Source organism: Mustelus asterias, chromosome 2 (assembly GCF_964213995.1).
Source record: "Mustelus asterias chromosome 2, sMusAst1.hap1.1, whole genome shotgun sequence".
NCBI lineage: Eukaryota > Metazoa > Chordata > Chondrichthyes > Carcharhiniformes > Triakidae > Mustelus > Mustelus asterias.
The window spans coordinates 155,389,650-155,416,120 of NC_135802.1; the positions used below are offsets into that span (position 1 = coordinate 155,389,650).

Sequence of the window (26,471 nt, forward strand, 5' to 3'; positions counted from 1 at the left end):
TAGGGATATGTTTGGCACAACTTGTGGGGCCGAAGGGCCTGTTTTGTGCTGTAGTTTTCTATGTTTCTATGTCTATGTTTCTGTACACCTGTACAAATCATCCCATTTATGCCCAAGACACCCCTCTGATCTTTTCCCAGGAAACCTTTCAAGCCCGTCTGTTGTTTCATAATATGCTTATTCTCTGCATCTAGCCATAAGCAATGATAGTTATTCTTGTTGTGCCTTTCTGGCTTAGAGATGTGAATCTGGCACATTCTCACTGCTGACTTTGACTTGCATATTGACAAAAAAATTATTTGATTTAAATAGGTACTTTGAAGAAAGCAGAATTTTCATCCATTGATAGGTAAGGACATATTTCAACATTGTATGATGTCATAGAATGATGCAGCATGTAAGTAGGGTATTTGGCCCATCACGCCACTGCTAGCTTATAAACTGTACTGGAAATACTCAGCAGGTCTGGCAGCATCAATGGAAATGACAAATATGACTCCTGTTCAGAACTTTAGTTACTCTGTTTCTCTCTCCATAGGGGTGCCAGACCTGCTGAGTATTTCTATTACTTTCAGATTTCCACTATCTGCAGGATTTTACTTTAATTATATCAGTGCTGGCTCTTTGGTGGAACTATCCAATTAGCCCCACTCCCTTGCTCTTTTCCCATAGCCATGGAATTTTTTCCCTTTCATGTATTTATCCAATTCACTATTGAATTTGAAAGCAAAACAATGCGGATGTGAACTTCTCTCTCCACAGATGTTGCCAGACCTGTTGAGTTTATCCAGCATTTGCTGTTTTTTTTCCCTATTGAATCTGCTTCCATCATGTTTTCAGGCATTGCATTTCAAATAACAACTTGGTGTGTTTAAGTAAAAATTTTCCTCATGCAGCCTCTGATTCTTTTGCTAATCTTAAATATGTTTCCAATAGTTACCAACCCCTTTGCCTTGCTCTATCAAAACCATTCTAGATTTTGAACACCTTTATCAAATCCCCATTTAACCCTCTCTGTTCCAGTCTCACCGCAAAACTGAAATCTCTCATGAGTGATACCATTCTAGTAAATCATTCTCTCAAAGGCCTTGACATCCTTGCGAAAGTGTGATGCCCAGAATGGAACACAGTACATCAACTGATGTCTAACTGGTGTGTTATAAAGGTTTAAAATAATTTCCTTATTTGTATATTCTATTCCTCTATTAATAAAGCCATAGATCCCGTATGGTTTTTTTTAACATCCGTGGCACAGTAGTTAGCACTGCTGCCTCAGAGCGCCAGGGACCCGGATTCGATTCCTGGCTTGGGTCATTGTCTGTGCAAAGTCTGCATGTGCTCCCTGTGTCTGTGTGGGTTTCCTCTGGGTGCTCCAGCTTCCTCCCACAGTCCAAAAGACATGCTTATTAGGTGCATTGTCCATGCTAAATTCTCCCTTAGTGTTCCTGAACAGGAGGCGGAGTGTGGCGACTAAGGGATTTTCACACTAACTTCATTGCAGTGTTAATGTAAGCCTACTTGTGAGACTAATATACTTAAAACAAATTGTCCTGCCACTTTCTTAGATACCTGCACGTACACATCCAGGTCTCTCTATTCCTACTTTCCCCACCTTTAAAATTAAACAATTTATTTGTATTCCATCTTCTCATTCTTCTTACCAAAATGTATCACTTCTCACTTCTCTGTATTGATCTGGATATGCCGGATAACGCCGGCATCTCCACATCTTGATCTGGGTATGGCCAGTTTTGTTCGGAGGGTCAGCTTTTTGTGCAATTGTTATTAAACTAAAGCAAAAGATTTGTACTGGACATGATTTTCACGTAAATTCCATGATCTTTTGGGCTGGTTTGGCTAATTTTGGGTGAATTGCACCTAAAAACCTCATGTAATCTAGCATACTCCTGCCTAATCTTTGAATGGCATCAAGATAGGTAAGTTGCAGGGTCCGGATGGGATGTACCCCAGGTTACTGTGGGAGGTGAGGGAAGAGGTTGCAGAGCCTCTGGCGATGATCTTTGCGTCGTCGATGGAGATGGGAGAGGTGCCGGAGGATTGGAGGATTGCAGATGTGGTTCCTATTTTCAAGAAAGGAAATTACCGACCGGTGAGTCTAACCTCAGTGCTTGGTAAGCTGATGGAGAAGATCCTGAGGGACAAGATTTATGAGCATTTGGAGAGGTTTAGTATGCTCAAGAATACTCAGCATGGCTTTGCCTTACGAGCCTGGTGGAGTTTTCGAAAATGTGACTAAACACATTGACGAAGGGAAAGCGGTAGATTGGTTTATATGGATTTTAGCAAGGCGTTCGATAAGGTCCCCCATGCAAGGCTTCTAGAAACAGTGAGAGGGCATGGGATCCAAGGGGCTGCTGCCCGGTGGATCCAGAACTGGCTTGCCCAAAGGAGGCAGAGAGTGGGTATAGATGGGTCTTTTTCTAAATGGAGGTCGGTCACCGGTGGTGTGCCCCAGGGATCTGTTCTGGGACCCTTGCTGTTTGTCATTTTCATAAATGACCTGGATGAGGAAGCGGAGGGATGGGTTGGTAAGTTTGCCGACGACACGAAGGTTGGTGGGGTTGTGGATAGTCTGGAGGGATGTCAGAAGTTACAGAGGGACATAGATAGGATGCAAGACTGGGCGGAGAAGTGGCAGATGGACTTCAACCCAGATAAATGCGTAGTGGTCCATTTTGGCAGGTCAAATGGGATGAAGGAGTACAATATAAAGGGAAAGATTCTTAGTACTGTGGAGGATCAGAAGGACTCTAAAATCGGCCCCGCAGGTGGAGGAGGTGGTTAAGAAGGCGTATGGTGTGCTGGCCTTTATCAATCGAGGGATTGAGTTTCGGAGTCCGGGGATAATGATGCAGCTATATAAGATCCTCGTCAGATCCTACTTGGAGTACTGTGCTCAGTTCTGGTCGCCTCATTACAGGAAGGATGTGGAAAAGATTGAAAGGGTGCAGAGGCGATTTACAAGGATGTTGCCTGGATTGAGTGGCATGCCTTATGAGGATAGGCTGAGGGAGCTCGGTCTTTTCTCCTTGGAGAGACGTAGGATGAGAGGAGACCTAATAGAGGTATATAAGATGTTGAGAGGCATAGATTGGGTGGACTCTCAGAGGCTTTTCCCAGAGTGGAAATGGCTGCTACGAGAGGACACAGGTTTAAGGTGCTGGGGTGTAGGTACAGGGGAAATGTTAGGGGGAAGTTTTTCACACAGAGGGTGGTGGGCAGGTGGAATAGTGGTGGTGGAGGCAAACTCAATAGGGTCTTTTAAGAGACTCCTAGATGAGTACATGGGACTTAATAGGATGGAGGGTTATAGGTAGACCTAAAAGGTAGGGATATGTTTGGCACAACTTGTGGGGCCGAAGGGCCTGTTTTGTGCTGTAGTTTTCGATGTTTCTGTGTTTCTAATAATTTTAAAGTATTGTTCCTTATTTGAAATCAATTAATGGTATTGCAACACCCTTCTCTGCAATAACTCAAACCCCATGTTTCGACTGTATCCTCTAGTCTTATGACTAGTTTACTGTGCAAGTCTGTCCACCCCTTGGCAATAGGTTTTCAGATAACTGAAATCCTCTCCCTGATTCCTTGCTATCTCTTTTCCACTTTCATAAGTATCCACTAAGTACCATTTTTGACAAGCCATTGATAATTGTCGCTTAAACTTTTGTTGCCCTTCCTAATCTATGATGATACTGTCCCTTTAAGAAATGTATTTTTATCAAGTTTCTTGTAAGGGATGTGTTTAAAATACAGCTCTGTTTTACATTGTGCCGATTTGTTTGCACCAGGCAGCTCACATGCTGAGAATGCAGGCTAATGATTGATTTAAGCTTGGGATGTGTTTGTTTTAAACTAAAGCAAGTTAATGGATCTTTGTTTATTTTGGTTTATTCCCTGGGGTTTCAGGGTAGGGTTTTGATGAAGTTGATTGACAGAGGCTGAGTCGCGTGAATGGGCAGAGCTATGCTTGTGGGGAAAACAAATGGTTCTCTTTGATTTTAAACAGTCAGTTTCTGCCTGGCCCTAAAAGAAGCAAAGGTGTCTTTCCACTCTCTTTCTCTGGAGGCTGCTGTTTGAAGTGTTAGAATACAGGTATCTGTCCATCTCTGTCTGTCTGTCTCTCTCTCCAGAGATGTTCAAAAGGCTCTAGAACTATTAACAAGTACCAGCATGTAAGCCTGTGTGTTGCTAACTGATTTTGAAGAGTAGTATAACAGGAATATTGCTTAAATTGGAACTAATAGAGATAGATTAGAATTATATTGCTATATCCTGTCATGTTTAAGTATTTCAATTGGTAAAGGTTAAGTAAATTCATTCATTATTTTTAAACTGTATTGTTAAATAAAGTTTGTTTGATAAAAGCTCCCGAGTGTGTCAATAGAATCACACCAGGAGTGAAATACCTTATCCTCATACTAATGCAAAAAATAGAAAAACGGTTGGGGTCTAGTCGAGCTTGATAACGTACTTTGGGGTTTCTGCTCTGGTACCCTAATAACTCTGATCTATGGATACTGCTGTAAGACAATGTGCAACTTATTATGTAAAAGGTGTTAGAAATGTGCCTATCATTATAGAATGAATGAAGAAGAATGATTGTCTAATATGCTTTAGAACCATAGAACATTACAGCACAAAAACAGGCCTTTTGGCCCTTCTTGGCTGTGCCAAACCATTTTTCTGCCTCGTCCCACTGACCTGCACCTGGACCATATCCCTCCACACCCCTCTCATCCGTGTACCTGTCCAAGTTTTTCTTAAATGTTAAAAGTGAGCCCGCATTCACCACTTCATCTGGCAGCTCATTCCACACTCCCACCACTCTCTGTGTGAAGAAGCCCTCCCTAATATTCCCTTTAAACTTTTCTCCCTTAACCCATGTCCTCTAGTTTTTTTTCTCCCCTAGTCTCAGTGGAAAAAGCCTGCTTGCATTCACTCTATCTATAGCCATCATAATTTTATACACCTCTATCAAATCTCCCCTCATTCTTCTATGCTTCAGGGAATAAAGTCCTAACCTATTCAACCTTTCTCTGTAACTCAGTTTCTCAAGTCCCGGCAACATCCTTGTAAACCTTCTCTGCACTCTTTCAACCTTATTAATATCCTTCCTGTAATTAGGTGACCAAAACTGGAAACAATACTCTAAATTCGGCCTCACCAATGTCTTATACAGCCTCACCATAACATTCCAACTCTTATACTCAATACTTTGATTTATAAAGGCCAATGTACCAAAAGCACTCTTTACGACCCTATCTACCTGTGACGCCACTTTTAGGGAATTATGTATCTGTATTCCCAGATCCCTCTGTTCTACTGCACTCTTCAGTGTCCTACCATTTACCTTGTATGTTCTACCTTGGTTTGTCCTTCCAAAGTGCAATACCTCACACTTGTCTGCATTAAACTCCATCTGCCATTTTTCAGTCCATTTTTCTAGCTGGTCCAAATCCCTCTGCAAGCTTTGAAAACCTTCCTCACTGTCCACTACACCTCCAATCTTTGTATCATCAGCAAACTTGCTAATCCAATTTACCACATTATCATCCAGATCATTGACATAGATGACAAACAACAATGGACCCAGCACTGATCCCTAAGGCACACCACTAGTCACAGGCCTCCACTCAGAGAAGCAATCCTCCACTACCACTCTCTGGTTTCTTCCATTGAGCCAATGTCTAATCCAATTTACTACCTCTCCATGTATATCTAGCAACTGAACCTTCCTAACAAACCTCCCATGCGGGACCTTGTCAAAGGCCTTACTGAAGTCCATGTAGACAACATCCACTGCCTTCCCTTCATCCACTTTCCTGGTAACCTCCTCGAAAAACTCTAATAGATTGGTTAAACATGACCGACCACCCACAAAGCCATGTTGACTCTCCCGAATAAGTCCCTGTCTATCCAAATATTTGTAGATCCTATCTCTTGGTACTCCTTCCAATAATTTACCTACTACTGATGTCAAACTTACCGGCCTATAATTTTCTGCATTACTTTTTGAGCCTTTTTTAAACAACGGAACAACATGAGCTATTCTCCAATCATCCGGCACCTCACCCGTGGATACCGACATTTTAAATATATCTGCCAGGGCCCCTGCAATTTCAACACTAGTCTCCTTCAAGGTCCGAGGGAATACCCTGTCTGGTCCTGGGGATTTATCTACTCTTGATTTGCCTCAAGACAGCAAGCACCTCCTCCCCTTTAATCTGTATAGGTTCCATGACCTCCCTACTTGTTTGCCTTATTTCCATAGACTCCATGCCAGTTTCCTTAGTAAATACGGATGCAAAAAACCCATTTAATATCTCCCCCATTTCTTTTGGTTCCATACATAGCCGACCACTCTGACCTTCAAGAGGACCAATTTTATCCCTTACTATCCTTTTGCTCTTAATATACCTGTAGAAGCTCTTAGGATTATCCTTCACCTTGTCTGCCAAAGCAATCTCATGTCTTTTAGCCCTCCTGATTTCTTTCTTAAGTAGTTTCTTGCACTTTTTATACTCCTCAAGCATCTTATTTGCTCCCTGTTGCCTATACATGTCATACATTTCTCTCTTCTTTTTCAGAGTTCCAATATCCCTCGAGAACCAAGGTTCCTCATTCTTATTCACTTTGCCTTTAATCCCGACAGGAACATACAAACTCTGCACTCTCAAAATTTCTCCTTTGAAGGCCTCCCACTTACCAATCACATCCTTGCCAGAGAACAGCCTGGCCCAATCCACGCTTTTTAGATCCTTTCTCATTTCTTCAAATTTGGCCTTTTTCCAGTTTAGAACCTCAACCAGAGGACCAGATCTATCTTTATCCATGGTCAAGTTGAAACTAATGGCGTTATGATCACTGGAACCAAAGTGTTCCCCTCCACACACTTGTCCTAACTCGTTTCCTAATAGGAGATCTAATATTGCATCTAATTGGTACCTCTATATATTGATTTAGAAAATTTCCTGAACACATTTTACAAACTCTAACCCGTCTAGACCTTTAACAGTATGGGAGTCCCAATCTATATGTGGAAAATTAAAATCTCCTACTATCACACCTTTATGTTTCCTGCAGTTGTCTGCTATCTCTCTGCAGATTTGCTCCTCCAATTCTCGCTGACTATTGGGTGGTCTATAATACACCCCCATTAATGTGGTCATACCTTTCCTGTTTCTCAGCTCCACCCATATGGCCTTGGTAGACAAGCCCTCTAATCTGTCCTGCCTGAGCACTGCTGTAACATTTTCCCTGACTAGCAATGCCACACCCCCCCCTCTCATCCCTCTGCCTCTATCACGTCTGAAACATCGGAACCCTGGAACATTGAGCTGCCAATCCTGTCCCTCCTGTAGCCAAGTGTCACTAATGGCTGTAATGTCATAATTCTAGCCAAGTGTCACTAATGGCTGTAATGTCATAATTCCATGTGTCAATCCATGCCCTCAGCTCGTCTGCCTTCCCCACAATACTCCTGGCATTGAAATAGACACACCTCAGAAGATTATTACCACCACACACAACCCTTCTATTTGTGATTTTGCATGAACTATTAACATCATTTATTTTCACCCCCGCTCCACTATCTGCTCTGGCACTCTGGTTCCCATCCCCCTGCAAATCTAGTTTAAACCCTCCCCAATAACACTAGCAAACTTCCCTGCAAGTATATTGGTTCCCTTGTAGTTCAGGTGTAACTCGTCTCTCCTGCCCCAGAAGAGATCCCAATGATCTAGAAATCTGAAACCCTGCCCCCTACACCAGTTCCTCAGCCACGTGTTCATCTGCACAAGCATCCTACTCTTACCCTCACTGGCACGTGGCACAGGTAACAATCCTGAGATTACTACCCTCGGGGTCCTGCTTTTTAATTTCCTACCAAGCTCTCTATACTCACGCTTCAGGACCTCCTCACTCTTCCTTCCTACGTCATTGGTACCGATGTGTACCATGACATCTGGCTGATCACCCTCCCACTTCAGAATGCTGTGCACATGATTAGAGACATCCCTGACCCTGGCACCCGGGAGGCAACAAACCATCCGGGAGTCTCTGTCACGACCACAGAACCTCCTGTCTGTACCTCTGACTATCGAGTCCCCTATCACTACCGCTCCCCTCTTCTTCCACCCTCCCTTCTGCGCTGCAGAACCAGACTCAGTGCCAGAGATCCGGCTGCTGCAGCTTGCCCCAGGTAAGGCATCCCCCACAACAGTATCCAACTCGGTATACCTGTTGTGGAGGGGAATGGTCACAGGGGAACCCTGCTTTGCCTGCCCTTTCCTTAATTCTTAACTTCATTCTTCATTTATTAACTTCATTCTCAAATTAAATTCTATTTGTCGGCTTAGTGGCATGGCGGTTAACACTGCTGCCTCATAGTACCAGGCACCTGGGTGCGATTCCAGCCTTGGGTGACTGTATATGTGGAATTTGCACATTTTCCCAGTGTCTGCGTGGGTTTCCTCTGGGTACTGCGGTTCCCTCCCACAGTCCAAAGATGTGCTGGTTAGGTGATTGCCCATGCTAAATTGTCCCTTAGTGTCCCAAATTGTGTAGATTAGTAGGAATAGTGGGGTAAATACGTGGGGTTACAAGGATAGGGCCTGAGTAAAATGTTTTGTCGGAGAGTCGGTGCAGACTCAATGGGCCGAATGGCCTCCTTCTGCACTGTAGGGATTCTATGATTCTATGAAAACAAACAATTTCAAATGTCATCCACTTTTGATGTTGTGCTGTTTGGAGCTGATAGTTTGCTGTATATTTCATATCTGTCACAATATATCTTGTCACCTCTGGTTGGAAGGTAAGAGTGAAATCCAAAGCCTGATATGTGGCATGATGGTGGATATTGACTTGACATGAAGGTAGAGATTAAAACTCATTTGCAATTTGGGGGAGGACATACCCATTGTAAGTAATTTGTGGCCAGCCATTATTGCGGTTAAAGTGAATACTAGTATGTGCATTTTTTAGTAATCATTTTAAATGCAGGTTACCCTGAGGATATAGAAGCTACAGTCATTGCATAGTTGTGAGAAAACAATAGTTAACTGAAATAATATTAAAGGCAATTGTTAATACATTTTCTCTCTGCTTAGTATCTCTTAACTTTTTCTGCAAAGCACAAACTTCATTTAAATAATTAATACATTTAGAAGTAGCAAGGCAGAGGGAATTCAGGAAAGAATTTCACACTGCATTGCAAACATATTAATTGCTTTCAGTTCAAATTTTACCAGGTGACTATTTTTGACCAAGTCAGGATTGATATTTTGGGCACAAAATCTGTAGAAGGTTGTAACTGCAATTTTAATAATTTAGATTTTTATGATTATAATGATAGCAAAGCTGTCTACATGCACACTTCTGTAATCGCTGAAATTGACAGCAAATTATAGCATCTGCATTTTGCAGTTAAACTGAAAAACCCAGAAGTTGTCTGTAATTTCACACTCCTTCACTATGTGTGCTGCTGAAGTCCTTCTAGATGGAAGTCAATTAGAAATCACTGACTTGATGTGAACTTTCACTTTTTACACTCGTGTTCTCACTGGAAAAAAAACCCTTGAAAATGTTACACCATGTTGACTGAATTTTAACGATGTACTAAATCATAATTATTGCTGAAAATCTTCTCTGGTCCTGAAAAACATTTATATTTGTGGAATATTAAATTTCTCCATTCGATGTAAAAAAAAATCCATAGACTCTTAAAGAACTATTTTAACAAGTTTATTTATATTTCAACTTTTAATTTAATCCTATTTGCATATACCAATCTTTATCTTTTTGTTAACGTATTAAAAAATGAAAAAAAACAATTTGTTACCTTCTGGTTTGCTGTATGTGAGAATTCTTCAGTCTGATTGGTTCCTTAGTTTGCTTGGTAAGGTCACTGTCGCTGGATGGCAGTGATCCCCTATATGACTTAAATTAAGTCACGAAAGGTGAAATCATCACACAGATCTTTGTGGGAAGCTTTCTTCAAGGTCAGTGGCACATGTTGTCTTTTTGTTGCTAATCACAAAATCCAAGCTTACAAACCCAGATCGGATGTTCTCGGATGTTTTTGATGATTAATGACCCTAATGTTTCCTACCCAATTTTTCATGTCCCCTCACTTCAGCCCAGCAATTTGGGGGAGTTTCACAGAATACTATTTACACAATTTAGTACAAGTGACAACCTATTTAACTGATATAATATTGTCAAAAGATATTGCTTAGCAGATGGGTGCTGAAAGAGACCACACTAACAATTACTAAAGCCACAGATTCAGCCTTGCATATCTTTTGGTGTGCTCTATAACACAAATGCAGCACAGAATCCCTACCAATTTCCAAAACTGGCTGTTGGATTCAATAGAACTACTTCTGGTGAAATGCTGTAACAAAGTAACTCTGATAGAGCTAATATTTACTTCTCCAAACAAGGCTTCTGTAGTCTGCAGAGGTTATCTAAGGCTGCATAAGTTGAAGGGATGATTAAGGCAGCCATGATTCCGTTTAGTCAGCTCTGTGCTAAATGTTTTAATAATTTAAGTTTCATATGACGTCCTGTATATTTGGTAATAAGTTTATATTGCAAATACATATTTGCTCAAACATACTTCCATATTCTGCTTTGGGTCCTTTGTTGGTTTGATTTTGAATCAGATTGCCTATAACACAGAAGGAGGCCATTCGCCTGTCATGCCTGTGCCAGCTGTCTGCAAGAGCAATGTACCTAGTGCCACTTCCCTACCTATTCATTGTAGCCCTGCAAATTTTTCCTCTTCAGATGTTATCAGTCTCTTGAAAGTCACGATTGAATCTGCACCCACCACGCTCTCCAGCAGTGTATTTGAGCTAACTACTGTGCGTAAAGAAGTTTCTCCTTATGTCACTATTGCTTCTTTTGCCAATTAGCTTAAGTCGGTGTCATCTGGTCCTTGATCCTTCCACCAATGCAAACAGTTTCTCCTTATCTACTAGGTTCAGACCCCTCCTAATCTTGGACACCCTTATCAAATCTCCACTCAATTTTCTCTTTTTGAAGGAGAACAGCTTCAGCATCTCCAAAATTAACTGAAGTTTCTTAAGCCTGGAACCAGTATTGTGAATCTTTTCTGCCCCTGCTCTAATGCTTTCACTTCTTTCTGGTGCCTAGAACCGGATGCAATACCCCAGTTGAGGCTGAACCAGAATTTTGTGCAGGTTGATCATAACTTCCTTATGCCCATATTTATTATGTCTAGGGTCCCCATATACTTTATTATCCGCTCTCCCAACCTGCCCTGCCATCTTCAATGATTTGTGCACATCTACCCCCTGGTCCCTCTGCTTGGGCACCTTCTTTAGAATTGTATCCTTTGTTTTATGGTGTTTCTCCCTGACATCCTGACCACTTCACCAATGAATCACATTTCTCTGCATTAAATTTCATCTGCCACTTGTCATTCTACCATCCTGTCTATGTCCTTTTGAAGTTTAACTCTTTCCTCCTCACAGCTCACAATACTTCCAAATAAATTTTGAAATTATGTCCTGGACAATGTCTACGTCATTAATTTATGTCAGGAAGAGCAGGGGTCCATGTCAAAGAAGTTTTTATTAATGTTTTTTAGTCAACCAAAGGTCAGTTCTTATGTTGTGACGTTTTCTTTTTTCGGGTTGAAGAGTGTAGGAACAGTAAGGAAATGCATTAGTGTATACATATAAGCTGTTTATTTTCATTTTCAGGAAAGGATTTCTGCACTGAAGACAGGAGCAAAAAGGTACTTTATTTACATAATTTTAACCTCTGAATAATGATGAAGCGCACATTTGGCAACTTGCCAAGAGAGTAAATACCAGCTGAATTTGTTTGAAGATGACTCTACCTATTGAACTTTTATAGTAGAATAAAGCAATACTGTAGCATTCCATTAAAATTATAGATTTTATTATAGTATTTCGTTCTTGCTACTGGATGCTGCTCATCCATTTACAAAGCCTGTTTATGGAATTTTGTGCCAAGAAATAAATGCTATCATGGTTCAGAATTGAACAAATCTATTTATACTGATCTGAGGAAGTGTGGAAACTATTTTATCCGGACAGGACAATACATAGACTTTTCAGTCCATCTGTAAGTTAGAACAATAGAAGTTCTATCAAGTTATTGAACAGCATAATGAATAATAACAATAATGTTACAGATTTTTATAGCAATTACTTTGTGGATTTTCTAGTCTTGATTGCAGGCTCCCCCTAGTGACTCAGTGAATAAATGCAGTGTAATACTGGGCAAAAGAGATTTCGTTAACAAGTTTAAGGCCTTCTCTTTCTGAATGAATTGATCTCAGCCATGGAAGTGATCAGAGTCCTGCAATTCAAAATTGGTTTCAGTGCCTTTGGGATATGCAAAAATCAGTCAGCGTTTCCATTCATCATTATTATGTGGCCCTAACTGCAATGTAGAGATGTGTGAAAGTGGGATGAGAACAGAATCAGGCTTGACTGTGAAGCACCTCTGGACATCAAATAACCAGATGACCCTCACAATTTGGGTTTAAACATATATAGCTTTATTGTTAAATGTATAGCATGTCAAATGTTAAACTGAAGTTCCTTGAGACTTCTTACTATAAATGTGCTATATAAATCCAATTCATTGTTATTAAGTCTGTAAAATGGAATATTGTGTCAAACTAGCTCAGTGGTAGTACTCTTGTTGCTCATTCAGAACGTCATGGGTTCAAGCCTCACGCAAGAACTTAAGCACTGATGTTAGGTTGCTACTTGAAGAAGTACTGCATCATCAGAAGCTTTTTCAGATGAGATACTAAACCAAGGCCTCTTCTAGCTTCTAAAAAATCCCATGGAAAATTTGAAGAAGAGGAGTGAAGCTGTCCAAGCTTTGGTCAACATTTATCCTTCAACTAACACCATCAGAAATACAGTATATGGTTAACTATCTTTTGCTGAGATCCTGCTGTTTGCAATTGGAATGCTATATTGCCTACAAAACAGTGATGATCACATTTCAAAAATAATTAATGGTCTGTACAGCATTTTGGGAATGCCCTGAGGATTTGAAAGGCACTACAATAATGCAATGTATTACAATTCTTTAGCAGAAAAAGAAACAATTGCCAAATTTTTGATCTAGTTGAATATATATTACCATATAAATAATACCAGTAAGATAACCAATATAGCAAATATATCAATCTCTATAAAATATTTAAAGGTTACCATGCTGTTGCTGAATACCATTTCTGCACCAATACTTTTCAGAAGCTCATTTGCATGTTGAAAGTGGGGCATTCACTATTTCTTAATTGCGTGCAAATAGAACTCTTTACCTCGCAAGGTTACCAACCCTCCCAGGATGGCTGGGTGTCTCCTGGAATCGGCCTTAATCTTCCAATGGCCAAACAAAGCATTCGGTTAGCACATCAGCTCCTGACAATCATGGCCAGGACGCTCTGACAGCCAATCCTAGCCCATGCTTGGGTATCACCTGCCCCTTCAGATGGTCAGGATAATTTATTGGCCAATTCCAGCTCACGCTTGAGTACACCTGACCTTCCCTAAGAGTCATGATGTGGAGATGCCGGCGTTGGACTGGGGTAAACACAGTAAGAAGTCTCACAACACCAGGTTAAAGTCCAACAGGTTTATTTGGTAGCAAAAGCCACTAGCTTTCGGAGCGTTTGCTGCCCCTTCGTCAGGTGAGTCACCTGACGAAGGGGCAGCAAGCGCTCCGAAAGCTAGTGGCTTTTGCTACCAAATAAACCTGTTGGACTTTAACCTGGTGTTGTGAGACTTCTTACTGTGTCTTCCCTAAGAGCCCAGCTGTCAGTTAATCACAGCCTACATTTGGGTACCAGATTATCTTCCTGATGCCAAGAGCCTACACTCCCACCCACTGAAAAACCTGTTTTGGGGTCAGCTGATCCCACTTAATGGAAATATCTGAATGGCTTTCAGATCACGTGAACGCTACTCCAGTCAGTTAAGATGATGTCCACGTGGACTGCAGGGCTGGAGGAAAGATTATGAGCTGAGACTGGCTAAATGCTGGCATTTTGATTAATTAGTGTTATTATTGTTATTCATTAGCGTCAGATTGAATTGGTAGTGATTGGATGGACAGTGGTGCACTGTGGATTTCCATCCACCGAAAGCACTAGGCAGGGGAAATATTTGTCAAACCGGTAGTGGAATTTATCTGTGACCAGTTCAATCCTTCTCACTTGGTGTCAAACTGAATCAGTTGACGTTGACAGCAAGAGTTTATGTGATTTGAGACCAGGTGACCAGCTTGAAGGAAAAGTTTGCTCTCTGTTGTATCTTTGTAGCTACCAATTGCATATGTGTTACATTGAACTATTTAAAATGTACAGCACAGAAAGAAGCCATTGGGCCCAACTACGGGTACCATGACATCACTTCCGCAATTTTGTATAAAATCGCTTTCACTGACATCTCCCCAATAGAGAGTTGGCAACCCCATCACCTGGGCTTTATTGAGGCCAAAGCAATGCTCAATTATGCATCTGTGATCAGCATAATCTTGAGCATCTTCTAAGTATGTTATGCTTTATATAAAAAAAGTTAAAAAGTCTTGCTTTTGTTTTTTTCTTTGACTTTTTGCTCTTTATTGCAATACACACTTTCTATTCTGCATATAAATATCTAATGTTTGACCTATGTTGGAAATTGTGCATGCTGATTATTGTTTCATTATGATCAGACGTATTTCGGCAATCCAAACATTCAAGAACATATACCTGATAAGATATTATCCTAGAAAGCCAACGTAATTAAAAGTTAATTATCAGTAATTTTACACTTTTCCAGTTTGCTTCCCATTTAAGGCACCCTCACTTAATAGTGCTAACTTGTGTTTGAATGTTGTCAACAATGGTGTCAACAGCCAGCTAATGCATTTCCTGTTTGTTTAGACTAGCACATGAATAATAAACAATGAAGGTTATTAGGATTTGGCCCCCATATTATAGAAACTGATCTTCCTGTGGTACCCATAGTTAAGTACTTTCCTGAAGGGGTTAATTGACAGTGATCAGGAAAGAAAATTCTGACTTGCATTTTAGCACCAAGTATTGTTCCTCTTACTGTCACAGCTAACTGATCTCTGACAAAAGATTGTAGCTCAATCTGTATGTAAATAACAATGGAAGATACATTTAGTTACTAAATTATTGGGAGAAGCATCCTTATTTTGTACTACACATACTGTGACAGGTGTCATTAAAGACACCAAGCCTGTTAGCTATTACTTTGATGACATTTTAAAACTTCTCATTGCAACGCAGAGTATGACAGCCTTCTCAAAAAACACCATCCATAAGGGATATTTTCAGCCTGGTTTGAAACTTAAAATTGTTTTGACGGGCTAATCTGATGGACAAACTTGATAAGAATAGAGATTGTAGTGTAGTCGTCAATCTTTCATCATGAATGTAGTTATGCATCAATGACTGTGTCCTGGTCGTCAACAGCTGGCATAACAGCCAATATGAGGGAAAAATTGACACTAAATTTAATCAGATGACCCCCATGAACTGTAATGGAAGGAATGGATGCGTTAGAATATTTTCAAGACTGTAATTTGATTTTTGGATTAAAGTGTCAGTTATAAACTGTAAGACTAATCTAGTCACCCTAAGGGAACATGGTCTCCATTCTTCTATTTATTCTATGTATATTAATACTATTTCCAGAGTCTTTTCAAGTAGTCCCACTGTACATCACAAAGGACAGAAGAGGGAGGCTTCAGCCTATCTAGGTCATTCTTTCATTAAAACCTAAAATCCTCTATTAGAACATCTAACTGCCTCTGAATGGTACAATGCTTTTTATGAAGACATGTTTGATAATGGTGAAAAACCCAAAATAAATTTTGTAAACAAGAGCTATTTTATGGGCATAAATATTTGTATCACAGAGAAGATGTCCTGCATTGTATAGAACACTCAAAACACTCAGTTAAGTGCACTGAAATCAACTGCTTGATTTGACCATATGTATCAAAATATTTCAGCAGCTTAGAAGCTCAAATAAACATCATTTCATTCCAAGATGGCTCTGATTTATGGAAATTGAGCAGGAGATTTGTGCCAGTATTACCACACAATCTGGAAGTAAACTATCTTGTGAAAGTATTTGGTGCACAGGAAGAGCACGGTTCTGTAGGTTCTCCTGATAGTATTTTAAAATAAGGACTACATTGGAATGGTAAAGAGAAAAGGTACCTAAGTGGAGAAAGAGTCATTAACCAGAAGACACAGTTTTAAGATAATTGTTAAAAAGTATCAGAACAGGACAGTGGGATTAATTGGAGAGCTCTACCAAAGAGATAGCATTGGCATAGTGGGCTGGTTGACTTCCTACTGTGTTATATTGGTCCATGGCTCTATATACACACAGCTGTGAGAAAAGAGATGGTGCAGAAATTTGAATAATGAGCCAGAAAGAAATAGTTTACCTTAGTAATGTAAACTAAAGAAGCTAACTGAGATATGGTGTACTATAAAGGGATATTGGCAGTGCTGTCAAGTTCAAGGGAAAACCCTCCCGTCACCGACCCCCCTTTCAAATTCTCCAAAAGAACATGATGTAAACCTTCAAGAGCATTGCATGAGAGCATTGTTGAATTGCGGAGGTTTCAGAGCACAAGCATAATTCTTGAATTTAAAATGGAGAAAAAAAGATGGAGATAGGTCATTAAACCAATGGTTGGCATAGTTGCCATATTACCTCTTCTAACACCCTAGTTTATTTAACTTAATCTGTGATCATCTGATCAGATAAATAGGGGGACAAATTTTCAGCATCAAAGGCGGTTAGAGATTATAAAACAATTATTTTCCTGGAACAGAGTACATACAATATGTTTAATTAAAGGTTGTTAGTGTGTCCCATCATATGCTAGAGAGTGATGTCTTTGCTTTTTAAGATTGAATGTAAGTACAGGAGAGATACTTTTTATTCAAAGTACGTCCTTATTTTCTGAAGGAGGAGAAAGAATTTTAGTGTTTTTGTAAAAAATGTCAGTGTGATGAGCTGAACTGAGAATGTTAATTCCGATAATGCCTCTAGAGCATCTTCAGATGTTTTTCTGCATTAAATGTTCCATTTAAATCTAAATTGTTGAGATCCTCAAGTCAGGTTTCCCTTCCTGCTAAGCTGCTTCTATGATAATGAATTGCTTTGGAATTATCCAAAAAGATTGATATCAAAGCAACATAAATGACAAAGAAGTGAGGGAACAGGAGTGTGGTATTCTACAATGTTGGTTAGGACTGCTTTCTAAATCAGTATACTTTTAAGTTCAGAAGGAAAAGGGCACTGGTATATCTAAGGAATGAAGTGGAGCACCTGGGATGGTAAGGGTAGGGAATATCTGGAAAACCATAATATAATTAGATTCCGTATGAACATAGAAAAGGAAAGGGAACAGTTAAGATTAAAAGTGGTTGAATTGGGTAAAAAAAAAAGACAATGAATTACAAAGTGAACTAGCCCTCAAAAATTGGATAGCAAAGTTGACAGTGAACAAAGAATGGGGAACTTTCAAACAAGAGGTGATCAGAAGACAAACATGACACATTCTCTTGTGAAATAAAGCGGGTGTAGGAAAAGCTGAAACTCTGGATGAATGGGTGCTTAAAATGAAACTGAAGAGGGAAGTGACAGATCTACTGCTCATTTGATAAAATCAAGTGAGTTATAGAGAATAAAGCAGGGAAGAAAAATGGCTAAAACTGCATAGAAATGACATTCAGAAAGCAGAGAGGGAAATTATAAAGGATTTTGTAGGTATGCAAAAATTATTTTTGAGGGAAGGTGAGATTGATTAGGAACGAAAAGAAGAATTAAAGATACTTCTGACAAATGTAATATAGTAGTTTAGAGAACATTCCTAAAATTAAGGCACAAAGTTTTAAAGTGAATGCGAGCAAATGGAAAACAAAGTATTGCTTCAAGGACAGATGAGGAACGGTTGAGGACTCTGGGTCTGTACTCGTTGGAGTTTAGAAGGATGAAGGGGGGATCTTATTGAAACTTACAGGATACTGTGAGGCCTGGATAGAGTGGACGTGGAGAGAATGTTTCCACTAGTCGAAAAAACTAGAACCAGAGGGCACAACCTCAGACTAAAGGGACAATCCTTTAAAACAGAGATAAGGAGCAATTTCTTCAGCCAGAGAGTGGTGAATCTGTGGAACTTTTTGCCACAGAAGGCTGTGGAAGCCAGATCATTGAGTGTCTTTAAGACTGAGATAGATAGTTTCTTGATTAATAAGGGGACCAGGGGTTATGGGGGAAAAGGTAGGAGAACAGGGATGAGAAAAATATCAGTCATGATTGAATGGCAGAGCAGACTCGATGGGCCGAGTGGCCTAATTCTGCTCCTATGTCTTATGGTCTTATGCATACAGTGAAATCCCTCCCCAGTCCCACCCAATCAATGTTTGGACCATTGTAGTAAGCGTGTGGACACAGTATCAGAATTTATAAACAATAAAGTGAGCATAATCAATTGAGAATACCACTGAAAGCAATTTCAGAAGTTGTTATATATTTTATTGCGTTAAGAGCTGATCACATGATTTGATGGTGATGTCATAGAGGTGTTTCACAGACTCCTGCTTAGTTTCATTTTGTACCCTGTATTGGCAACAGCTCCTTCAATGAATCTATTGTTGGTAGTTTGAATCTATGTGTGCAAAACCACATTTTATTTTGTGTGAAACCCACAACCCAACATAGTTAGAACATTACAAAAAGAAAATTGGAGTTGGGATTTTATTTTGTCGAGAACATCACGAAAAGATCCTAAGGAGGAAAGAAAATCATGGGTCTTCACCTTCGAATATTAGAAAGCTGGGGAAAATCAACAACAGGATTAAAGATTGGAGTGCTAATGAAGGAATGTCAAACAGGAACAAAAAGGAAAGAAAATCATGTTTCTTACCAGAAAAATGGTCAGGTGGACTCCTCGAAGCTGCAGGGTCTGCTTGTGCTGGCAGGGTGGGAGACTCATTACATAATAGAAAAAGGGTGGAAGCTCTCTGTGTGGGTTTAAAAGAGGGGTTTTTTTTCTCCCATCAGAGAAATGTGATTGCAGGTAGTATATCCAGGCAGCATATTTAAAAAGAAGGGATGCTTTGCTGTACGGCTGGCTTGTTAGAAAAAAAATGCATGACGTCAATGGTCTGTGTAGTTAAAAAGGGGAGAGACTGAGAAAGCAGTAAGAAAAATCTGCTCAGCAGTCTCTGTTCGCTCGTAGCTGCAAGGGAAGTGGTGAGTCAGTTGGTATCCTTGGGTGTTTTCAAGGAAGAAAATGAATCATGAAGTTCTTATACAGAGTGTTTTCAGTACTTTGTACAAGCGAATAAAATTGCAGGTGAGTTGCTTGCACCAGTATTACTCAGCATAATAGGAGTAAAACCTTCAATTTACTCTTCCTCTCGGCTCATCAGACAAAGCCAGGAACCAAAACCCACGATGACTTGACAAAGATCCTTGAAAAGCATTACTCTCCAAAGCCAGTGATCATCGTGGAACGGTTCACCATTCTTTCCACCGGAGAAATCAAGTGTAAGGCTAAAACACTGCTCAATTTGTGGTAACCTTAAAAAGGCTGGCACAATATTGTGAGTTTAGGATGTCATTAGAAGGCCCTCTTTGAGATCATCTAGTTTGTTGACTCCTAAGTGAGGCTATCCAAAGAAGATTGCTTATTGAACATATTTCAACTTTAAGGACAGCGGTATAAATCCATGTCAATGGAACTGGCTGCTAAAAGGCTCCGCAATTTGGTGTAAGAATGAAGGTCCACAAGTTGGGAACTGCCCATAAGAAATCAAAACAGCGACAAGTATATCAGAAATGTGCCAAAAGAACCATTCGGCGAGTGAATGCTGCAGCAAGGATAATAAATGCAAGAATTGTGGCAAAATAGGTCACATTGCAAAAGCTTGTTGGGCTAGGCCAGCTTCTCCTGAAGTTACTTTTTAAGTTTATTTATTAGTATCACAAGTAAGCTTACATTAACACTGCAATGAAGTTACTGTGAAAATCCCCTAGTCGCCATGCTCCGGCACCTATTCGGATACACTGAGGGAGAATTTAGTATGGCCAATGCATCTAACGAGCATGTCTTTCAGATTGTGGGAGGGAACTGGAGCACCCAGAGGAAACCCATGCAGACACAGGGAGAATGTGCAGACTCTGCACAGATAGTAACCCAAGCTGGGAATCAAACTCAGGTCCCTAGCGCTGTGAGGCAGCAGTGCTAACCACTGTGCCACCATGCCGCCCCAGAAGAATATTCAGAAGAATCTGGGTACCTTCAAGAAGAAGAAAAAATTGCATTCTACAAAAATAATTTACAGCATGGAAGAAAAGAATTACAACTGTGTAGAAAAAGATGTCCAGAAATATGATGAACGTCTTATCCATACAGTATGAATCACATAGATTCTGAAGTTAAGTGGATAACCTATTAGGATGGAGATTGATATTGGTGCTGCTGTATCTTTAACTTCGTACATATCAACAAAAGCTGAAGCGTCTTCCTTTAAAACCAGCTGATGTGATTTTAAGGACATACTTGGAAGAGATTGTGCTATTAGAAGGCTACAACATGGGACAAACAGTGGAGTACCCTCTCCATGTGGTCCGTGGTAATTTTCCAGCTCTATTTGGGAAATCATGGTTGGAGAAGATAAAGCTTAACTGGAGTGCTGTCAATAGATTAGTTGATGCCAAAACAGCTCCATCTGGATAAATACAAGAGTATATTCAAAGAGACACTTTACTCAATGAAGAGAGTTCAAGTGTAACTCAAGATAAAGCTTAATAGACAATCAAAAAGTTTCAAAGCAAGAGCAGTGGCACATGCAATTCATCCTAAGTTCGAAGAAGAATTAGTACAACTTGTTAATACTGGTGTGTTAGAGCCGATTACAACGAATGACTGGGCTACTCCCTTTGTACCTGTCATGAAACCAGATGAATCAGTTTATATTTGTGGTGTTCTTTCGGAGAGTTGGTGGACACTCGATGGGCCGAATGTCCTCCTCCTGCACTGTAAGGATTCTATGATCTTTTACAAGCAAACTTACAGATGAATGTAGCTGCTAAAACTCAACCATTGCTTATCATGGTTACTCACAAAGATCTTTTTCATTATAAAAGATTGCTTTTCGAAATGACATCTGCACCAGCCTTATTCCAAAGATAGATGGATCAAGTTTCAAGTGACCTCGCTGGTGTACCATGTTATTTGGGTGATATTCTAATTACAGGGCCCAGTGAACAAAAGCACTGGAATAATTTAGAAGCAACATTGGAACATTTTCAAGTACATGGTCTACGTGTCAAGAAAGAAAAATGTGACTTTTTTCAGACATCAGTCCAGTATTTTGGTTATGTTCTTGATGCTAAAGGCCTGCACAAAGCACTTGAAAAGTTAGAAGCTATTTTAAAAGTACCATGTCCAACGAATGTGATGCATTTGAGGCACTTTCTAGGAAGAGTAAATGATTATGGCAAAACGTGTTCCTAACTTGTATGAAACAGTCATGGCACTGGCCAGCAGAATGTGAGAAAGCATCCAATGATGTCAAAGATGCTTTGCAGGAATCTGAAGTGTTGGTTCATTTTAATCCGAAGCTACCATTATTGCTTGCTTGCAACACTTCAGTAGGAGCAGTAGTTTCGCATATTATGCCTTCGCGAGAAGAACGATCAATGGGTTTTGCTTCGTGTACTCTGCTCATGCTAAATCTCATTATGCTCAACTAGAAAAAGAAGCATTAAATAAACTTTTTGGCATACAAATGTGTTATTATTTGTATGGTCATCATTTCACATTTTGACTTACCATCTACCCTTACCTACTATTTTTGGGCATACCGTCGTTAGCTGCTAGTCGATAGCAAAAATGTTTACTGATCTAATCTGCACACTCTTATGATATAAAGTGTCATCAATCATACTGCCATGCTGCTGCATTATCATGCTTACCCTTTTCTATTGAGCAGATGCGACTAACTAGTTTTACTAATATTCTCTATTTTTTGCGAATAAATCATTTGCCTGTGAAAGCTTCTCAAGTTCAGAGACATACCAGAAATGATCCTGTGATGGAAATGGTATTGAAAGGAATGATAGCTGAATCGCATTATATACATTCTGATTTGATACCATTTGTGTCAAGATAGCTTGAGTTGACTGTTCAATGTTCAGTGTCTATTGTAGGGAATCCAAGTGATCATTCCTCCTAGTCTGTGTGGAAGAGTTCTTGAACAACTACATAAAGGACATCCTGAGTTAGGCTGGATGAAGGAATTTGCATGTAGTTTTATTTGGTGGCCAGGTGTGGATACTCAGATTGAAGAAAAAGTGGGACAGTGTCAATTCTGTGTATGAATAAGAAATACACTACCCTTGTCTCCTTTTGCACCCTTGGGAATTGCCTAAGGGCAATGATTGCATGTAGGTTTTGCCCATCTGTTTGAAGGTTGCATTTGAAGGTTGATGCATGCTCAAAGTGGCCAGACGTTGTTATCATGAGATCTACCACATCTGAACAAACCATCGAAAAACTTGAAAAAACCTTTGCAAGATTTGGTAAACTGGAACTGATTGTTCCCGGTAATGTTTCACAGTTTACTTCAGAAGATTTTGAGGATTATCTCAAAGTAAATGGTATTCATCATATGATATCTGCACCTTATCATCCATCAACCAGCGGATTAGCTGAAATATTTGTACAATCCTTGACCCATTCTTTAAAAGCGTCAAAAGAGCAAGCTTTGTTATCACGTCATGTGAATAGCTTTCTGGCATTTTATAGAAACATTGCTTATGCGACTATCAAAAGTTCATCTGCATTATTACTTTAAAGAGAAAATCGAGAGCTATGTTTGATTTGTTATTATCTACAGAGACTTCAGAGGTAATAGAATGTCAACAGCAATCTCAAGTTGCTTGACGAAAAGTGAACGCAGACAATGCTCATTTCATTAAGGAGATTGGATGTTAGTGTATAATTGTGCCATGAGTGAGAAATGGATGCCAATCATAGATTTAGGGAAAAAAGGCCCAATTTCTTAATGGTTCCAACTGAAGATGAACTACTTTGACGCCATGCTGACCAGTTTGTTGTCTTCTAGAATTGATTTCTCAGAATCATCTCCTGAAGTATCAAGTTCTTTAGTCCCTCATGTTGTGAATACTACTATGGAAGATTTAGTTGAATCTGATTCATAAGAGTCATAGAGGTTTATAGCATGGAAACAGACCCTTCGGCCCAACTTCTCCATGCCGCCCTTTTTTTTCAATGACTAAGCTAGTCCCAATTGCCCACGTTTGGCCCACATCCTTCGATAACCATCTTACTCATGTAATTGTCTAAACACTTTTTAAAAGACAAAATTGTACCCGCCTCTACTACTAGCTCTGGCAGCTTGTTCCAGACATTAACCCCCTGCTGTGTGAAAAAATTGCCCCTCTGGATCTTTTCGTATCTCTCTCCTCTCACAAATCTATGCCCTCTAGTTTTAGACTACCCTAATTTTGGGTATTGACTATCGAGCTGGTCTGTGCCCCTCATTATTTTATAGACCTCTATAAGATCATCCCTCAGCCTCCTATGCTCCAGAGAAAAAAGTCCCAGTCTATCCAGCCTCTCCTTATAACTCAAACCATCAAGTCCTGGTAGCATCCTAGTAAATCTTTTCTGCACTCTTTCTAGTTTAATAATATCCTTTCTATAATAGGGTGTGACCAGAACTGTACACAGTATTCCAAGTGTGACCTTCCCAATATCTTGTACAACTTCAACAAAACAAACAAAACAAAGAACAGTACAGCACAGGAAACAGGCCCTTCGGCCCTCCAAGCCTGTGCCGCTCCTTGGTCCAACTAGACCAATCGTTTGTATCCCTCCATTCCCAGGCTGCTCATGTGACTATCCAGGTAAGTCTTAAACGATGTCAGCGTGCCTGCCTCCACCACCCTACTTGGCAGCGCATTCCAGGCCCCCACCACCCTCTGTGTAAAAAACGTCCCTCTGATGTCTGAGTTATACTTCGCCCCTCTCAGCTTGAGCCCGTGACCCCTCGTGATCGTCACCTCCGACCTGGGAAAAAGCTTCCCACTGTTCACCCTATCTATACCCTTCATAATCTTGTATACCTCTATTAGATCTCCCCTCATTCTCCGTCTTTCCAAGGAGAACAACCCCAGTCTACCCAATCTCTCCTCATAGCTAAGACCCTGCATACCAGGCAACATCCTGGTAAACCTTCTCTGCACTCTCTCCAATGCCTCCACGTCCTTCTGGTAGTGCGGCGACCAGAACTGGACGCAGTACTCCAAATGTGGCCTAACCAGCGTTCTATACAGCTGCATCATCAGACTCCAGCTTTTATACTCTATACCCCGTCCTATAAAGGCAAGCATACCATATGCCTTCTTCACCACCTTCTCCACCTGTGTTGCCACCTTCAAGGATTTGTGGACTTGCACACCTAGGTCCCTCTGTGTTTCTATACTCCTGATGACTCTGCCATTTATTGTATAACTCCTCCCTACACTATTTCTTCCAAAATGCATCACTTCGCATTTATCCGGATTAAATTCCATCTGCCACCTCTCCGCCCAATTTTCCAGCCTATCTATATCCTGCTGTATTGCCCGACAATGCTCTTCGCTATCCGCAATTCCAGCCATCTTCGTGTCATCCGCAAACTTGCTGATTACACCAGTTACACCTTCTTCCAAATCATTTATATATATCACAAATAGCAGAGGTCCCAGTACAGAGCCCTGCGGAACACCACTGGTCACAGACCTCCAGCCGGAAAAAGACCCTTCGATCACTACCCTCTGTCTCCTATGGCCAAGCCAGTTCTCCACCCATCTAGCCACTTCTCCTTGTATCCCATGAGCCTTAACCTTCTTAACCAACCTGCCATGTGGGACTTTGTCAAATGCCTTACTGAAATCCATATAGACGACATCCACGGCCCTTCCTTCATCAACCGTTTTTGTCACTTCCTCAAAAAACTCCACCAAATTTGTACGGCACGACCTCCCTCTTACAAAACCATGCTGTCTGTCACTAATGAGATTGTTCCGTTCTAAATGCACATACATCCTGTTTCCAAGAATCCTCTCCAACAACTTCCCTACCACGGACGTCAAGCTCACCGACCTATAATTTCCTGGGTTATCCCTGCTACCCTTCTTAAACAACGGGACCACATTCGCTATCCTCCAATCCTCAGGGACCTCACCCGTGTCCATCCCGTTCTATAAATCCCAACTCCTGTATTCAATGTTCTGACCAATGAAACCAAGCATGGCAAATGCCTTCATTGCCACCCTATACATCTGTGACTTCACTTTCAATGAGCAATAAACATGTATCCCTCGATCTCTTTGTTCTATAACTCTTCCCAACGCCCTACCATTAACTGAGTAAGTCCTGCCCTGGTTCAATCTACCAAAATGCATCACCTCGCATTTATCTAAATTAAACTCCATCTGCCATTCATCAGCCCACTGGCCCAATTGATCAAGATCCTGTTGCAATCCTAGATAGCCTTCATCACTGTCCACTATGCCACCAATCTTGGTGTCATCTGCAAACTTGCGAACCATGCCTCTTAAATGCTCATCCAAATCATTAATATAAATGACAAATAACAGTGGACCCAACACCGATCCCTGAGGCACACCACTGGTCACAGGCCTCCAGTTTGAAAAACAACCCTCTACAACCACCCTCTGGCTTCTGTCATCAGGCCAATTTTGTATTCATTTGGCTACCTCACCCTGGATCCCGTGAGATTTAATCTTATGCAACAACATACCATGCGGTACCTTGTCAAAGGCCTTGCTAAAGTCCATGTAGACAACGTCAACTGCACTGCCCTCATCTACCTTCTTGGTTACCCCTTCAAAAACTCAATCAAATTTGTGAGACATGATTTTCCACTCTCAAAGCTATGCTGACTGTCCCTAATCAGTCCTTGTCTCCCTAAATATCTGTAGATCCTGTCTCTCAGAATACCTTCTAACAACTTACCCACTACACGTGAGGCTCACCGACCTGTACTTCCCAGGCTTTTCCCTGCAGCCCTTTCAAAAAAAGGCACAACATTTGCCACCCTCCAATCTTCAGGCACCTCATCTGTGGCTGTCGGTGATTCAAATATCTCTGTTAGGGGACCCGCAATTTCCTCCCTGGCCTCCCACAATGTCCTGGGATACACTTCATTAGGTCCTGGGGATTTATCTACCTTGAGGTGCTTTAAGACTTCCAGCACCTCCTTCTCTGTTATATATACACTCCTCAAGACCTCACTATTTATTTCCTTAAGTTTCCTCACATCCATGCCTTTCTCAACAGTAAATACTGATGAGAAA

General features: G+C 40.6%; 1 protein-coding gene across 13 annotated transcripts in view; it reads left to right on the top strand.

Moving 5' to 3' along the window:
• fars2 (phenylalanyl-tRNA synthetase 2, mitochondrial) overlaps nucleotides 1-26,471 on the top strand; it is a 421,493-nt gene that overhangs the window by 2,142 nt on the left and 392,880 nt on the right. For 5 of the 13 annotated variants that reach the window (XM_078199225.1, XM_078199175.1, XM_078199233.1 and 2 more), the window contains exons 2-3: nucleotides 313-349; nucleotides 11,751-11,785. Coding sequence is in view for 1 of the 13 variants with exons in the window: in XM_078199169.1 (XP_078055295.1) it covers nucleotides 11,751-11,785 (35 nt within the window). In the remaining 12 variants the exon portion in view is untranslated. Of the gene's footprint in view, nucleotides 1-294; nucleotides 350-4,027; nucleotides 4,114-9,891; nucleotides 10,020-11,750; nucleotides 11,786-26,471 lie in introns of those variants that run through there. The other 8 variants (XM_078199216.1, XM_078199190.1, XM_078199201.1 and 5 more) reach the window with 5 other exon arrangements.